Genomic DNA, 16,493 nt, shown 5'->3' on the forward strand with positions numbered 1-16,493 from the left:
AAATTTCTATTTCTATTTCTGAAAATAAGTGAAACGAAACAGTTTTATTAAATGCTTTTTACTTTGTTTCTGCAGTTTTTGAAAACAGAAATGACAGAAACGCGTTTCTTGAAACGTTATCAAACGAGCCTGAAATCTTCAAAGTGTTTCAGCCTAGATGCCCAGATATTGGAAACTATCCCAACCAGTCCGTTTTAAACAATTAATGTGTGAGGCGAATCTGGCCTGTTTTCTCTGGAGGAATCATTTGAATTCAAATGGGTGATGGGTTTTGAGTGGCTTCATCAAATTGAAGTCACTTGGCCTACCAAAAAGTGGGGGAAAATGCCTATTCTTGCTGTCCATAAAGAGCAGAAGCAAAAGTTTGGTAGCTTTACCATAAAAGAATTGAATGGGTGAAAGCAAAACAGAGGTGGAATCAATTGTGAGAGAAGAAGGAGAAGCTGAGAAGAATCATCTCATGGCTGGTGGTGCAGTCACTTCTATACCTCTTCTCACTCCATACAAGATGGGAAAGCTTCAACTTTCTCACAGGTTTGTCACATTATCCATTCTGTCTGGTTTTTCTTGGACCGGTTGAGGTAGTTGTTGTTTTGTTTTCTAATTTTGGTACCCATTTAAAGCAAATGAGGAAATTTCCATTAAAAGTCCTTCAATTTGTCAATCTCTAAAACTCTGCCCTGCCCTTTCTTTTTTTTCTTTTTCTTCCCCATTTTAAAGCAAATGAGAAATTTCCATTAAAAGACCTTTTTTTTCTTTGTCAATTTGTTTCATGTACGTGATTCAGATGGAGGACAATGACCTGACCATTTTATCCTCCTCTAGTTCTGAAAAATTTGGTGTTTGCTCTTCCATGCACATGCAGATTAGATACTCTTCCCCCCTTATACCAACCATACTATATGGTCCTTCTTCATCTTCATCAATCCACTTGGCTACATCTGCCCCCTACTCTTTTTTAAAACGTTTAATAGATTCTATTTTTAGCATTCATCATTGTTTAATTTAGTTTTTCTTACGTTCATTTTAAATTTAAAATAGTATGAAAATCGTATACATTAAATTCTAATGATGTAACTATATAGAAAAGGAAAATGACCATTCTTTAGATTTCCTTTCTATAGACCATTAATTTGGGGGGCATGATTCAGATTGTATGTTTGCCAGGCTCTGATCCAAATGCAGGGATGGACGAAGCATCCAAAACCAAGATGTCCAAATAAGAACATCCACACTGAGACCAATAAACTATTCATACCAAAAGTGTTATATCCATTGATAAATTGTGAAGAGTTTAACCATAGATAATCTCTTAATCTTAGATCATATATATCATATTTTTGCTGGAGCAAGGTTTTTCTTAAATTTCTGAGTTCCTAGGAATATAATCCTTTGACACTGGAATACTGGATGTTATGTGTTTCAGTTTTTCATTATTGAGTTAAGAGATCTGTAGAGGTCCTTCCCAGAAAATGTTACTGAAGTAAATCTCCAAGAGGATCAAGAACATTCTAATGGGCATTCTTTCAATGTGTTCTGGTCCAATAGATATTGAGTAACTAATGGTTGAGTATTCTTCAATGTGTTCTGATCCAATACGTATGGCATTCGTTGTCCCCAACTGTTGACAACAGTACCCCATATAAGGACTTAATCTCACATCTTGATTGATGTCAAATGGGAATATTATACTGAGACTACTGGATTTGGTCTGAACTTTTTTTTCTTTTTTTGTCTTTTCCACTCGCTGACCTGCATTTTTCCAACCGAGGAACTACAAAGGCATCTGATTTCTGTTCTAATTACAAGATGTTTTGGAGATTCTTAAAAATGAAAACTTGTATCTTAAAAGCTTGCTGATTTATTACAACAACAATCATAACCTTATCCCAACTGAATGTGGTCTGCTACATGGATCCAATAAAGAAAAGTAAATAAGCATAAAGGAGCGGTTAAAGAAGAGATTTGGGGAAAGAAAGACAGCAGTATAGAAAGATGCATCATGGGAACATCTCCTATAAGGGTCGGCAACACGCGTCCTTGTCCTCCATGTAACTCTATCCGAAGTCATACTAGAGTCAAGCCCTACGGTTTGCATATCGTTTCGCACCACTTTGTTAATATTCATCTTTGGCCTGCCTCTACCTTTTCTAGCTCCCTCCAAATGAATCTGATCACTCTTCCTTACTATCATAGGTCTCCGTTGCACATGGCCATACCACCTCAATCGGCTCTCAAGGAGTTTGTCTTGGATTGGTGCAACCCCCAAATCATTTCTAATACGCTCATTTTTTACCTTATCTCTATTGGTTTTGCCGTACAGGCCTCGCAATATTCTCATCTCCGCTACACTCAATTTATTCAAAGTACTCTTCTTGACTGCCCAACATTCCGCTCCATACGTCATAGCTGGTCATATAACTGTCCTGTAAAATTTTCCCTTGAGTTTAATAGGTATTCTTTTTTTATCTAACACTCCCGACGCACCTCGCCACTTCATTCGCCCCACTTTAATCCTATGGACAACATCATCTTCGATATCCCCCTCTTTGTCAATGATGGACCCCAGGTAATTAAAACAGTCCCTCCGTGGTAGTTCTTGGTCCCCAAGTTTCACCACTCCCTACCCTCCTCTAGATTGACTGAAGGGGCACATCATATATGCTGTCTTCGTTCTGCTTAACCTAAAACCTCTTGATTCCAAGTTTGATCCCCATAGCTCCAATTTATTATTAATCCCATCCACGGTTTCATCTATCAGCACAATATCATCGGCAAATAGCATACACCATGGAATCGCGTCTTGGATGTGCTTGGTTAAATCATCCATAATGAGTGCAAACAAGTAAGGACTTAGAGCAGATCCTTGGTGTAACCCAATTGTGATTGGAAATTCGTTACTTTACCCTTGTGCCGTTTTAACGCTCGTCACCACTCCCTTGTACATGTCCTTAATTATATTTACATAGTTGATCTTACCCCTTATCTTCTCTAGGACATGCCAAATTAGCTCTTGCGGTACTCTGTCGTATGCTTTCTCTAGGTTAATAAAAACCATATGGAGGTCCTTTTTGTGGGCTCTGAATACTTCCATAAGCCTCCTTAGGAGGTAAATAGCTTCTTTTGTGGATCTCCATGGCATAAAACCGAATTGATTCTCCGATACCTTGGTTTCCTCTCTTAGGTGGGCTTCAATAACCTTTTCCCATAGTTTCATGGTGTGGCTCATAAGTTTTATTGCCTCTATAGTTTTATCCCCTTTATTCGTATAAATCGGAACCACAATGCTTTTCCTCCACTCATCCGGCATAGATTTTGTACTCGAAATTTTGTTAAACAACTTTATTAACCAAGTCACCCCATGTCCTCCCAAGCTCTTCCATACTTCGATTGGGATCTCATCAGGTCCTTTTTGTTAAAAAGCTTGCTGATTTATTATTGTATTTTAATTCATCCATCTCTCAAAACAAGAAACTTTACTTATATTATGAACTTTCAGAGTGGTTTTGGCACCTTTGACAAGACAGAGGTCTTACAACAACGTCCCTCAACCACATGCTATTTTATATTACTCTCAAAGAACCACCAAAGGGGGGTTGCTCATAACTGAAGCCACAGGTGTTTCTGACACTGCTCACGGGTAAAATTTCCTTCTGTCCAAATTTTGATTCTGAAGGTTTAAAAATTAATTATTTTATTTATTTATTTACTTTTTCTTCTCCTTCATTGTAGACTCCCGCATACTCCTGGTATTTGGACAGAAGAGCAGGTAGAAGCCTGGAGACCTATAGTGGATGCTGTTCATGCAAAGGGTGGTGTCTTCTTTTGCCAGATTTGGCATGTGGGAAGGGCGTCCTCTTCTGGTATGTTCATGATCATATATTTTTCTTCTTCTATCAATATTCCATGATGTTAAATTTACCATCTTTCAGAGCATGATACGAGGCCAAAAGAAAATATATAACTCTTTGTTTTGTCTGCTGATGATATATACTTGCCATCTTTCTCTAAAATGTCGATTAATTTGGGTAAAATGAGCTAATTTTTAGATTGAGAAGTACTGGTTGTCTACAATCACATCTTTCATATAAAAATCCTTGTTGCAGAACTCTAAAATTCCACTCATAGACATGTTTCTACCATTGACTGCATATTGTCTTTTGTGCCACATGTGAAATCTCAGCATCAGATTTTCACTCATCAGTTGCAAAAAAATGCTGAAAGTTTGGATTATGGCAAGCCAAGACTGATGAGAAACTACTCTAACTAAACTTTGCCAAATAATATGTGGCATCTGGTTGGTCTAAAGGTGACTTTTTTTTCACCAGGAATGTCTATTCAGAATCTAGGGTTTAGACTGAGGAATAAGCTAAGCCACTTTAGTATCCAACTGGACAGGTTGTTGAAGAGTAGTTGTCCTTATTTAATTAGTTAAAAGGAAGCCACTTTATTTCCTTAGGCTAGCAATGAGTCTGGTAGCTGAATGCAAATGGTGTTTGCTCTTCAATATTATCTTATAAAAGGCTTATTGAAAAGTAGGAAAAAGTAGATCCAGTGCTTAGTGCATTAGCATGCAGCTTCAGCTTGAACAGCAGGTGCCAGGAGGTCAGTGGATCGACTACTGTCACATATGGGTGTGTGACTCTCCCCTCCTCCCAACCCCTTTGGTGTCTATGAGTAAAGTCCCCTTAGGCAGTTCCTTAGAAATAAAAAACCTCTATACTAAGTTATTTTTTGTGGAAGATGATACACCCAATGGTCCAAGATTTACTGTAATCTTGAATTTGTGTGGTGTTTTTACACTTTACAGCAAATGAATAAACCAAAGCTGTAAACAAGTGGGAACCAAATAGCATATAGATGTGCATGCCCTTGGGTGGGCGGGAGGTAAGAAGATGTCATACCTGGTTTAATATTGTGAGTTTTATTTGATACTATTCAGTTCTTCCAAGTGTTGTTTGGTGCTCCAATGAATGATTTGCTTGTTCCTTTTTCAGCTAGAGATTACATATGGACATAAATTTTGACTTTGTGGAAATTGACTTCTGCGCTAATAATGACCACTGCCATGATATCACAACTATATGCTCATACATTGGTTTATGTGCTCATGTATTGGGCTGGATTTTGAATATATTTTTTGGATCTTGATGTTTCAGCTTCAATTCAGATGCAACTTTGTGGAACAAAATATTTGAATTGTACAAAATTATAACATACTTCCAAACCCTGTTTATTTCTGCTTTTTCGTCTCTGTGTATACCTGTAGGACATACTGGAAAATTTTTCCTCTTGGATGTACTTTACACCCATTTTTTGTATAGAATGAGTGAGACAACCACAAAACATCATTCATGTAAAATGGGGAGATGGGAAATATGGTCTGGTAGTTCTGTGACACTGCAACATTTTCAAATCCCAACAATATTCTAAAGTACCCTCAATAAGTCTTTCAAGTTTCAACCTTTTTTTTTTTGCCCCCTTTTAACCTTCTAACTTGCTAGACCCTTTTTGGGATGGCAATTTAATTGTGGCTTAATAAATGAGGAATTATTATTGTTGCCCTATTAGTGAGCGAACATGTGGGGCAACGGTTAAGTTTCACTATTGCTACATTTTGGTCACAGCTTCAAAACTTGGAAACAGTTCTCCTGCGAACAGGGGGTTAGGCTGCATACATTTACCCCTCCCAGACCCTGCACTGGCACGAGCCTTGTGCACTGGGTTGCTCTCTCTCTTTTTTATTATTGTTGCCCTATCGAAACATTTAATAAACATGGGAACCTAAGGGCTTTCCTATTTTGCACCTGGAACTGATTAAATAAACATAGGGATTAGAAAGAGAAGGAGAGTGGATATTTTGCTTCTGGGTTATGGGCTGACAGGACTTCGCTTTATCACTTTATCTTGTGTAAATAATGAATCATTTTTCAAGTGAATTACACATCTCCTCTTTATTATTCATTTATTGGGTATTTTTACTATTAAGGATGATTGTTCTGTTATTGTTGATTTATAGCATTATATAGAAATTAATTTTGTTGGCTGATCCAGATGACTACTTTGAAATTTTATGTCTTTTAATGATTGTCTATTTCCAATTTCCTGACCAAATCCCTCTATACAGAGTTTCAGCCAAATGGGCAGGCTCCCATCTCATCCACAGACAAACCACCAGAGGCACTTGTTGGCCCAGATGGTGCTGTTCAAATGGAGTTCACACCTTCAAGACGGTTAAAGACGCATGAAATCCCTCAAATCGTTAATGATTTCAGAATTTCTGCTAGAAATGCTATAGAAGCTGGTAAGGTTTCAAAACAAATTTTATTTTCAGAAAAATGTGAAATGATTATAAAATTTAAGAAGGTTAGACCTTATCAAAAGCTGATCGGCCACACTTAGATAATCAACCTCTCTTTAAGAGAAAGCATTGTATGATAATTATAAGCAATTCTTCCAATATGTTTAAATAAAGTAAATTTCAGACTTCTTCCATTAGCAGCTAGCCCGGGAATATTTTCTTTTCAAAGATGAAGATTAAGATCAGCTAGCAGGATGGCTGAATATCTTCCAATATTTCTGAACAAAAAAAAAAAAATGGAATTACTAGAGTATAAGGTAGGTGCATCTTATTAGGAGTGCCTGACTTATTTCATTGGCATTTGGATATACTGTTCTTATTGTATCCAACAGTATGGCTTAATATTTAGCAAAAGAAGGGTTGGGCTTGGGGCCTTGCTGTATGTTGTTCTCAATTGTTTTTGTGCTTGGCACCCCAGGTTTTCTGTTGTTGTTTATTTTTGTTGTATTTAAATCTTTACAGCCTTTTTGTTTATTAAATAAAATCCTTATACATAAATGAAATTCGTTTTCATTCACCAATTATATGGATAAAAAGTGAAAATTAGGAAATCAATAAACTGATCAAATACTTTTAAAATTCTTAATAGACCTAATCTATTTTTCTTCTCATGGGTATCTGTACATGTGGCACGTGTGGTCCCACATAATTAGGCCATACACACGTATGTATTATTAGTGGTGGCTTTCATACCATGTTGAATTATACAACCCTAATACTTAAGGTGTTATGTAGAGAGTTACAACTGATATTTCCAAACTTAGTTGATACTGAAATTTTCTCCTATAGCTATATTGCTCTCAGATTTACGACAACCTCATTGCAGATCTTATTTTCTTTTGAGGGCCATTTACTGCCACCTTACTCCTGACATCTGAGTAGTTAAACTTGATAGTAAGAACTAAATCCACATCAGCTAAGTTACCAGCCTATTTACTTAATAATGAGTTCACTATATCCATGTTGGAGTATCAACTTTAGTTTTAGATATATGTACTTATCTCACATAAATTTTTCTTTGACTACAGGCTTTGATGGAGTTGAGATTCATGGGGCTCATGGCTACCTACTTGACCAGTTCATGAAAGACCAAGTAAATGACCGAACAGATGAATATGGTGGAAGCTTACAAAATCGTTGTCACTTCCCTCTAGTAGTAGTTGAGGCTATTGTAAATGAGATTGGAGCTGATAAAGTTGGGATGAGGCTCTCACCTTTTGCTGATTATATGAATTCTGGAGACTCAAATCCGGAAGCTCTTGGCCTTTACATGGCTGAAGCCCTTAACAGATACAGTATTCTGTATTGCCACATGGTAGAGCCAAGTATGATTAAAGGTGGGGAAAAGGCTGAAACTCCCCACAGTCTTCTACCCATGAGAAGGGCTTTCAATGGCACTTTTATTGCAGCTGGGGGCTATGATAGGGAAGATGGGAACAGAGCAATTGCTACCAACTACTCAGATCTTGTGGCTTATGGTCGCTTCTTCTTGGCCAATCCAGATTTGCCAAGGAGGTTTGAGCTTAATGCTCCTCTTAACAAGTACAATAGAGCAACAATGTACATACCTGATCCCGTAATCGGTTACACTGACTATCCATTTCTTGATTCTACAACTCCAATTTCAGAATAATAAGAGAGGTTCAGTGAGTTGAGCATTTGAAAGGATTTTGATAGTTTTGTTGTTTCCTCCCCTCTCCCTCCCTCCTCGCTTCCCATTAGGATCTTTTATGTATTGTAGAAGTGATTTGACAATTTTTCTGTTTCATTCCTCACCCTCCACTCCACCTCCTTGTGGATCCATGTAGCTGACCACATTTAGTTGGAATAAGGCTGATTATTGTTATTGTTGTATGTATTGTAGAAGTGAAGAAATATTCAATCTAATGATCATGCCCCAGTAGTATGCAATCTGGATTGAAAGTTCCCAACATATATCCACCCTTAAAATATTCTCGTGCGTACATTATAAGGCTCAGTGTGGACATAGGAGTCCAAACCACTGTTAGCAAAAATGCATTTCCAGTTTTAAATGCATTTCCGTTTTTGTCATTTAAAACACGTTTCTCCGTATGTTTCCCAAAGATACTAAAAAAATAGCAAACTTCAAGCATTCCCGTTTTAAACATGTTTAAAAGGCGTTCCCGTTTTTATGGCATTTTTTAAGACTTGATTTTTGAACATAATGTCTACTTAATTGATCATATATCTCTCTTCTGAACTCTGATCCACCTGATTCTTTCACCAACTTGAAGCTAATGCAATGGACTATATTTCTCATGATATTACCTTCAACTCAAATTCAATTCACGGACCCCGAAATTGAGCTATAAACTGAGGTATTTATTGAAAAATATTTCTAAAGTGATGATTCCTAACTCTAATTAAACATATATCACTTCGAAAGTGTGTTGACTATAGTGACAACAATGAACAACACCATAACCTAGTCACATTGCTTAATAAGACTTTGGGTATGTGTGGTGTATGAATTTAGAATTGGTGTTGGATGATATTCAATGATATGTCTTCAAATTTATAATGAGACATAGGATGTATAGGTATTAATATTAGATATTGTAGTTGTTTTGAACACTAGATGCAAATATTCATATAACAATTTCTTAATTTATATGAGTATACTACTGTTTTTTAGTCCTGTCTTTTTGAAAGCTATACGTTTAAAACCCGTACCGTCCATTTTCTAATTTATATCGTACTCTGTTTTTTTTTTTTTTTTTATTGTTTATTTGATCGTATCATTTGAAAAAATTTACTGTTTAAAACCTACACCGTCCATTTCCGTTTTTTTCAGTTCCCGTTTTTACTAACTATGGTCCAAACAGCGAGGTACTGGTAAGTGTTTGCATTCAATTTTATATTGATTAGTAGTCAATCTTGCAGATTAGATTTTAATTAAGGCAGTTAATTCCTAGTCTTGATTTAAATCAAACTCAACAACTTGTGGAGATCTTGTTTAATGGTGTGGTCAATTATATATTTATTTTTTTGGTAATAAATGTTGGTCAAAATTGTGGTCGTATTTTGAATCTAATTTAAGTACAACAATAATGGTTTAATGTTTTAAATCCCCCTTTTCTTAATAGCAAAATTATAATTTTGTAAGCTCTAACTTGAATTAAATGAAATGGCCAATTTTAATTGTTGGTTAGATAATGTGAATTTTTGGATTATCACATGCCAAAATTAGTCGTCCAAAAAAATCATAGGGCTCAAATTGTATTAAAATTATTTTGCTTGTATTTTCAATTATTGATCTGTCTTGTTCTTCATCTATAATTTTTAGGCGTTGCTAGTGTACGATGTCTTGTATTCTGTCGCAGTTTAACCCAGGAGATACTGGTGTAGACCCCCTGATAAAATGGCGGTTGATATAAGGGGCACAATCCCCACTGGAATTTTTTCTTTGAGGACAGTTTTGTACTTTCGATATTAGAGTTTTTCGCTATATATTTGTAGCAAGGTTTACTTTCTCTATAAGCAATTCTGAGAGGTGTGAGGATGAACTCTAGAACCCAATTCTCCATTGATAGTGAAACAGAATCTCGTCTCACCAAGGACGTAGGCAATCTTACCAACCTTGTTTTTTCCATTACCTTCGGCATTGCTTTCGGGGTTGCGTTTCTCCAGGCGCATAGGTGAGATAGAGATTTTAACACCAATGTTTTACCTCTTCCTATTCTTTTCGATTTCAAAGTAGGTTTATGTAGGCTGATTTGGAATGAATTTTATTCCAATTTCGAACTGTTTTTCATTAAATAATCAACAAATAGATCTTTTGTCAAGAACTTGAAATTATTTATTTGTATCAATTGAAATATTTCAAGAATAAAAAGTCCATTTTGATAGTTCAATTTTTATAGAATATATTTTCTTTTTTTAAGGAGACAATGGGAGGGATGTTGATGGTTGTTTTTTTTTTTTTTTTTTTTGTCAGGAAACAGAAATTTTATAAAAAGAAAGATGACTCGGAGAAACGCCAAGCATCAACAAGAGACCTATTTACAATAAAGGGTGGAGGATCAATCCACCAAACTCGGGAAAGTTTAAGCCTATTGGACCCCGAGGCCAAAAAATCCACAAGGGAGTTACATTCCCTATTAATAAACTTGAAGACAATAGAGAAAAAGGAGCGAAACTAGGATAAAATTTCGAACACAAGGCCAGCGGCACCCAGTCAAGCGACGATGTGGCCCCATTAAGGGAAGCAATTGCAGCTTGACAGTTCGACTAGGTAGTAACTTTTTGTATTCTAAAGCTTTGGGCGAGTAGCATTCCATCGTGAATTGCTTCGAGCTCAGTAGCAGAAGAGGATATAGAGAGCTGGTGCCTGCATCTTGATGCAAAAAACACACCACCAGGGCCCCATATGATTGATCCCCTACCACCCGAATGGGAGTTGGCGTCCCAAGAGCCATCGTAGAAAATGTTATGATGGTCGAACAGATATGGATTAATTTGGGCAATTGGCATTGAAGTGTAAGAACCACTAGGCAAGGGAGACTGCTGCGAACAACCTTCAGAGATCATATGGGAGTAGGCTGCAGAGGTGGTCACGATGGACGGCTCAACGAATTCAAAAATGACCCGATTCCTAGACTTCCAAATCTGCCAGATGATAGAACACTAGATAAGGTCCAAGTCTGATGGAGAGGAAGCCCCTTTGTACCTAGAGTGGATATAGGCGTGCCAATCTTGGATGCAGGAACCAGCAAAATCGGACACATCACGTCTGAGGGGGGAGACTCTTCACAAAACAGAGGCATGTTTACAAGAAAGTAGGGCATGTAGGATACTTTCCTCTACCTCTATCGGAGAGGCACCTAGCAGTCACGATGCATTGTGCCCACACTTCCAAAGGAAAGCTTGGACCTTGGGTTGAATTGGCATATTCCAGATTTTAGACCATAAAGGGTCAAAAGGCAGCATGAGTGCTGCTACTGGAAGGCCGGTTGAGAGGGGGAAGGCATGCAAAGTTTGCTGACGGATAGAGAAGGATCCATTTTTGGAGAGGTACGATATCTAGCCGCCTTCGATAGAGGAGGACAAAATTGGTAGTTGAAGAATGTCGTGTACATCCAATAGGGAGAACAATCTGTGTAAGAGGTCTGTTTTCCAGCAGAGGAAACGCCAGTCAATAAGGGTATTGACAAGATCATTTGGGGCTTGGGATGGGCGGCTAGAGATGCGACCAATGGGAACAGTTGGGACCCAGGGATCTGTAAAAATTCTAGTTGCACTACCATTGCCGATCTTCCTCCGAATCCCTTAGAAGAAGTTCCCTGCCTTTTAATAGACTCTTCCATCCCCAAGAGCTCTGACCATTGGAAGGGGCATCAAGAAAGTCTATGTGGGGGAAGTATTTCCCTTTTAACAATTTCACCCAAAGGCTGTTTGGGTTGTGGATTATACGCCAACACTGCCGAGCGAGGAGAGCCTGGTTGAAGGAAATAAAGTCTCTAAACCCAAGGCCCCCTTCCCTTCCTTCTTCTATCTACAAAGAGTCTTCCAATTAACCCAATGGATGCCACGACCCTGGTTGTTCCTCCACCAGAATTGTCTGGTAAGTTTGTTGAGAGTTTTGCACAGTTCACAGGGGAGGAGGAAGTTGGACATTGCAAAAGTTGGAATGCCGAACACCACAGACTTGATTAGTGTAGCCTTACCTGATCCCGATAACAGTTTGTCCCGCCATCCATTCATTTTTTCTTGCATCTGTTCAAAGAGGTATGTGAAAATCTGCCGCTTAGATTTTCCAAAGAAAGACGGCAACCCAAGGTAAACCCCATGCGATTGGATTTCAACCAGGCTGATTGATGAGCAGATGCTTGTACGGTTGGGAAGCATTGTTTTTGGGCTAAAGATGATCTTTGACTTGTCCATGTTAAGTTGTTGGCCTGAAGCATTGCAGTACCCTTCTAGGATGCCGTGAATCTGATTGCATTCCGAAATCTTGGTCTTTGAGAAGATCATACAATCATCCGCGAACATCAAATGGGAGATGGATGGCCCACTTCTACTAATGTTCATACCGGAGATAGCCCTGGATTCCATTGCTGCAGCGAAATATAGGGAGAGGGCCTCTTGGCATAGGATGAAAAGGTATGGGCTCAGAGGGCATCCTTGCCTGAGACCACGAGAAGGGTGACCTGCCCGATGATGGAGCCGTTTACCTTTATATGATACTCGACCATGGATACGCATTGCATTACCCAATGCACCCATTAACCTGCAAAACCAAATTTTGTCAAAATATGATCTAAGAAAGCCTATTCAACTCTGTCATATGCCTTACTGAGTAAGGGGCAAGGCTGGGAAGGAGTTGACGACCACGGGGAGTGGTGGTGGCCAAATTTTTATCTATTCAAAAGAAGCCTTCTGAGTCTTTTTTTTCTTGGTAAGAAGGCCTTGACTCTTGATATCATCCACTAGGGTTTGTCAATTTTCTATAAATTTTTATTTTTTTAAATAAAAGAAAGAAAAATTCATTAGTACATCTAGAGCTAAGCTTTTCAACAGGAGAACCCAGTTGTCAGTAAATACCAATTTTCTATAAATTGACCCAACTATCTAATCTAAACTGATTTTTATTGAAGTTTAAAGATCCTCTCTAATGATTGGGATGTTCAACTATCCTTCAACTACACTTCTATTCATTAGATGAACTAGAAAACATGTTTCTAATTTGGAGAGGAGCCAGATCCAATTTTATCAGGGTCTTTACAAAATTCTTCGTCCGGCAAAATACTGTTTTAGCTGATGTCAGCAATTCTTCATTGTGCGTCAACCAGAATGCGTTTAAAGTCCGCAACAGCTAGCTTTTTATTTTTTGTTTTAATAAAATTTTATCCTTTGGATCTCTTTTGGACAAGTACGTAGAGAGGACGGGATCCGCTTCTCTCCAACAACATGACCCTCCAAGTCTCTTCCAAGTTTCAACGATCACTGAAAGATTAAAAAGAGTTGAATACCATCCTAACATCTATTAACACTTAAAGATGCTTGTCCAGATAAACCTTCTCAGTCCTTAAATGAATCATTGGAGGGTTGGTTAATTGGGATCCTCTTCAATGATTTTCCCTCAACCACCTCTTATAAACATGGAACTACATACCCTATATGTTGGGGACTGTGTGCCTATAAAAAGTCATTGAAAAAGATCTGGATCTAAGGTCAGTGGTGTTGAAAAGATTTTTTTTTTTCTTAAAAAGATATGTAAGTTGTTGGGAAGTATGTTTTTGACTGCTCTATTCCTCCTAAAACCTCTCCAAACTCAATCAATCAAAGTCTCCAAACTTTATTGTTCATATCTTGTTGAGCACTATAATATAGCCCATTAGTTGAATGCATCAGCAAATGAGCTGTTTATGAAATCGACTGAAAATCGTATCAAAAGAATGAAAGCATTTTTTTTATTCGATTTTAATAAGCAATAGTTGGTACATTTTTTATTTTTTTAAATTCAGTTTGAATATTCAAATACTATGATACATATATAATAATATATGAGATACATCATATATACTATTGGGCACAAAAATGTCACATGATCATGTGGTTCCTACACCCAGATATAAGAGCCCTCAAAATTATTACCCCATCCCCATGAAATCAAGAATCTCAATCATATTGGCCCAATGCAAGGACCACACAATCAAGTAGTGATCTCTTGCCCTTAGTTATTATACATATGTATTTTTGTTAAATTAACCATTACTAATACAATTGTCTCCCATTATTGCTTATTAAACTAAACATCTGAATCCAAACACTGAGATACATATATAATATGGGATTAAAAAAAAAAAAAAAGGCTACCTTGTGGGCGTAGGAAACACTCAGACACAATAAGGCGCAAAAAAGACTGTGCTGCCCTTACCCACCTTGCGTTGAATATGTTCCATGTACCCTCTCATTGGCCCTGCGAGCTACCATGCCCCAGCGCCAACCACTTTTAGTAAAAAAGGGAACGGCAAAAAAATAGAAACGGACTATACGGGTTTTAAATAATAAAATTTTTTGAACGATACGATCAAATAAATGATAAAAAAAAAACAAAGAACGGCAAAAAACGAAAAACGGATGGTACGAGTTTTAAACGTGTAAATTTTAAACAAATGAGACTAAAAAAAGGGTACTATACTCGTATAAATTAAGGAATTATTACATGAATAATTGCATCTAATGTTCAAAATAACTACAGTATCCAACTATATATCTCATGTCTTATTATAAGTTTTATGATATATAATTGAATATCATCCACTACCATTTCTAAATTCATACACCACACATGTCTAAGTTTTATTGAGCAATATGGCTTGGTTATGATGTTGTTCATTGTTGTCAACATAGTCAACACAATCTTGGAATAATGTTCGTTCAGTTTGAGTTAGGAGTCATCACTTTAGAAACATTTCTCAGCAAATGCATCAGTTTATATCTCAATTTCGGGATCCATACATTGATATTGAGCTGAAGGTCATATATAAGAAATATAGGCCATTGAGTTAGCTTCAAGTCGGCATAAGAATCAGGCGGATTAGAGTTCGGGAGAGAGAGATGGTCAATTAAGTAGACATTATGTTCAACTAGTTAAGTCTTAAAAAAGGTCAAAATATAGGAATGTGTTTAAACGGATTTTAAACGTGTTTAGAACGAAAATGCTTGCCGTTTGCTTTTTTTTAAGTATCTTTGGAAAGCATACGGGAAAACGTGTTTTAAATGGTAAAAAATGAGAATGCGTTTAAAACGGAGTTTTAAACGCGTTTTTGCTAACAGTGGCGCCAGCAGGGGAGCATTCTTTCTCCCATATAATATAAATTGAGATACATATTCTAAAATTATTATTCATGTGTATTATCAGTTAGGTTCAGAAATAGGTAATTCAGTATGGTTTGGTTCGTATTGAGCAATTTTGCCTTAGATATTAAAACTGTATTATACCGGAGAAGATTCATTTTATGGAGACTGAAACTCTATACATCCTTCTTCAATTGGTTTGATATAGTTTTAGTCAGTCAATTATGATGTCGATATTTGGTTTTGGTTCCAAATTGACACCCTTAATTCTTATTGTCAAAATTTAGAAAAAAAAAATTCCTTCACCGCATAGGAAAGTTCACCACTCCATCCTAAGGTTCACAAAACCTCTACAGGAAACTTCACATCCTAGGGAAAGCTTTCCTTTGAAATACATTTGTGATAACCCTCCTTTGTCAATTTAAAGCCTCACAGTCAATGGATTCTCATTCACCATGGGTTGGGGTGTCAAATGGTCGGTTCAATTTGGTTTTGGTTGGGCTGAATTGATTTCAGTCTGGGAATGAGGGAGACGAAAACCAATCCATTAAATAACATCGGTTTTTGGTCAGTTTTGGGTCCGGTTTGGTTTTAATTTATTTCGTTTCTTCAATATCGGTTTAGATCGATTTATTATCGGACTTGAACCATAATGAAATCTTACATTCATCACCTATAGTGCCTAAATCATGGTTTATCATTGTAAGAGAAAGATAACTAATATTGAAACCAAGGGATAACTAATTAGTAAGAAAATAACTATTGAAATCACAAAATGAACCCTATTATCTAATCATTCATTAAACTATCTAACTATGTATAATGAAGAAGGAGATCAATGGAAGCATTTTTATAATTTAGAATTCAATTTTCCTATTCATAACATCATATTCATTGATTTGTAACAATTCCCCTTACAACAAAAATAATCTTACTAATATTATAAGAAATGTATAATCAATTCATCTATTTATAACTTTACAATTACTTATTTTTTTATTGGTTTCATTCGATTTGGTTATTGTTGGTTTGTTTTGAACCGAAGTATATTGGACCAATTTTCAGTTGATCCCAACATACTTAAGTCCAAAACTAATCTAATAAGGAACAATTTGATTTGATTTGTATATTTTCAATTGGTTCGAGCTAGGTTTTGACACATCTACCATGAGTAAAGGTAAACTCGATACATATATGTATTGTGGAAATAAAAATACTTTCACTTTTTTTTTTTTTTTGGGGGGGGGGGGGGGGGGGGGGTTACCCATTTCTAGAAACAAACCAACTACTATGATTTGGTTTGTTCCGG

The 16,493-nt window shown here is 36.8% G+C and overlaps 1 protein-coding gene across 1 annotated transcript; it reads left to right on the forward strand.

Moving 5' to 3' along the window:
* The first annotated feature begins 224 nt into the window (after positions 1 to 224).
* LOC122061140 (putative 12-oxophytodienoate reductase 11) lies at positions 225 to 8,272 on the forward strand. The gene is made up of 5 exons (XM_042624342.1): positions 225 to 534; positions 3,500 to 3,640; positions 3,733 to 3,863; positions 6,128 to 6,304; positions 7,390 to 8,272. The coding sequence occupies exons 1-5, from the start codon at positions 392 to 394 to the stop codon at positions 7,992 to 7,994; spliced, it is 1,197 nt and encodes a 398-aa protein (XP_042480276.1). The 5' UTR covers positions 225 to 391; the 3' UTR covers positions 7,995 to 8,272.
* Positions 8,273 to 16,493: the final 8,221 nt, after the last annotated feature.

This window comes from Macadamia integrifolia, chromosome 2, assembly GCF_013358625.1.
Source record: "Macadamia integrifolia cultivar HAES 741 chromosome 2, SCU_Mint_v3, whole genome shotgun sequence".
Lineage (NCBI taxonomy): Eukaryota > Viridiplantae > Streptophyta > Magnoliopsida > Proteales > Proteaceae > Macadamia > Macadamia integrifolia.